Consider the following 2,104-nt stretch of genomic DNA (forward strand, 5'->3'; position numbering starts at 1 on the left):
TGAGTTGGGGACATGGCGATGCAATGGGGACATCATAGTGGGATGGGGACATTGCGATGAGTTGGTGACGTCCCAATGGCATGGGGACATTGCGATGGGATGGGGACATTGGGATGAGTTGGGGACATCACAATGGGATGGGGACATCGCGATGGGATGGGGACATCGCAGTGAGTTGGGGACATCACAGTGGGATGGGGACATTGCAATGAGTTGGGGACGTCCCAGTGTCATGGGGACGTTGCGATGGGATGGGGACATCTCAGTGGGATGGGGACGTTGCGATGGGATGGGGACATCGTGATGGGATGGGGACATCGCGATGGGATGGGGACATTGTGATGGGATGGGGACATCGCGATGGGATGGGGACATTGTGATGGGATGGGGACATCGCAGTGAATTGGGGACATCACGATGCAATGGGGACATCACAGTGGGATGGGGACATNTTGCAAATACCGCCCAGATTGCATTGCATTGCAGACGCAGGTTGCATTGCATTGCAAATACCGAACAGATTGCATTGCCTTGCAAATACCACCCGGATTGCATCGCATTGCAAACGCAGATCGCAACGCCTTGCCAATCCCATCCACGCCGCGCCGCGTTGCCGCAGCCGGGTGGCTCCCCCTGCCTCTCCTTCCCCCCCCGTAACCCCCGTTTCTCTCCCCCCCTCTTTTGCAGCACCACCCGGGCCCCTGAATGCGGACGATGCCCGTTGGCCATGCCCCCTCCCCCCCTTAGGATGCCACCTCCGCCGCCTCCGCCGCCTCCGCTGCCGCTGCCGCTTCTTCTTCTTCTCGTCCTTCTCCTACCCGGCCCGGCGGTTCCGGCTTCCGCCCCGACCACGTGCCCGTCCGCTTGCACTTGCAGCAACCAAGCGAGCCGGGTGATTTGCACGAGACGCGAACTCCAAGAAGTTCCGGGCAGCATCTCGGTCAACACCCGTTACCTGAACTTGCAAGAGAATCACATCCAAGTGATCCGCACCGACACCTTCAAGCACCTGCGGCACCTGGAGATCCTGCAGCTCAGCCGCAACCTGGTGCGCCAGGTGGAGGTGGGCGCCTTCAACGGCCTCCCCAACCTCAACACCCTGGAGCTCTTCGACAACCGGCTCACCACCGTCCCCACGCAGGCCTTCGAGTACCTGTCCAAGCTGCGCGAGCTCTGGCTCCGCAACAACCCCATCGAGAGCATCCCGTCCTACGCCTTCAACCGGGTGCCCTCCCTCCGCCGCTTGGACCTGGGCGAGCTCAAGAGGTTGGAGTACATCTCGGAGGCGGCATTCGAGGGCTTGGTCAACCTCCGCTACCTCAACTTGGGCATGTGCAACCTGAAGGAGATCCCCAACCTGACGGCGTTGGTGAGGTTGGAAGAGCTGGAGCTGTCGGGGAACCGCTTGGGCCGGGTGAGGCCGGGTTCTTTCCAAGGCCTCAGCAGCTTGAGGAAGCTTTGGCTCATGCACGCCCGGGTGGCCGCCGTCGAGCGCAACGCCTTCGACGACCTAAAGGCGTTGGAAGAATTAAACCTGGCCCACAACGAGCTCAGCTCGCTGCCCCACGACCTCTTCGCCCCTTTGCACCGCCTGGAGCGGGTCCACTTGCACCACAACCCGTGGCGTTGCGATTGCGACGTGCTCTGGTTGGCTTGGTGGTTGAGGGAAACCGTGCCCAGCAACACCAGCTGCTGCGCCCGCTGCCACGCTCCCCCGCCTTTAAAGGGACGTTACCTGGGCGAGCTGGAACCCGGTCACTTCACCTGTTACGCCCCGGTGATCGTGGAACCGCCGGCCGACCTCAACGTCACCGAAGGGATGGCGGCCGAGCTCAAGTGTCGCACGGGGACGGCCATGACCTCGGTCAACTGGCTGACCCCCAACGGGACGCTGATGACGCACGGCTCTTACCGGGTGCGCATCTCGGTGCTGCACGACGGCACGCTCAACTTCACCAACGTCACCGTGCAAGACACGGGCCAGTACACCTGCATGGTGACCAACGCCGCCGGCAACACCACGGCTTCGGCCACGCTCAATGTTTCTGCGGTGGATGCTGCTGCTGCTTCGGCCGCCGCCGCCGCCGCCGCCGCCGCCGCCGCC

At 62.6% G+C, this 2,104-nt stretch overlaps 1 protein-coding gene across 1 annotated transcript; it reads left to right on the plus strand.

Annotated features, from left to right (window-relative positions):
• Positions 1–471: 471 nt before the first annotated feature.
• Positions 472–2,040, plus strand: LRRC4B (leucine rich repeat containing 4B; the record flags this gene model as incomplete). The annotated part of the gene is given in 1 exon segment (XM_021383632.1): positions 472–2,040. A coding segment is annotated over 1 exon segment (1,313 nt), but the record flags the coding sequence as incomplete, so codon positions are not given.
• Between the last annotated feature and the right edge of the window lie 64 nt (positions 2,041–2,104).

Source organism: Numida meleagris, unplaced genomic scaffold (assembly GCF_002078875.1).
Source record: "Numida meleagris isolate 19003 breed g44 Domestic line unplaced genomic scaffold, NumMel1.0 unplaced_Scaffold455, whole genome shotgun sequence".
Taxonomy (NCBI): domain Eukaryota; kingdom Metazoa; phylum Chordata; class Aves; order Galliformes; family Numididae; genus Numida; species Numida meleagris.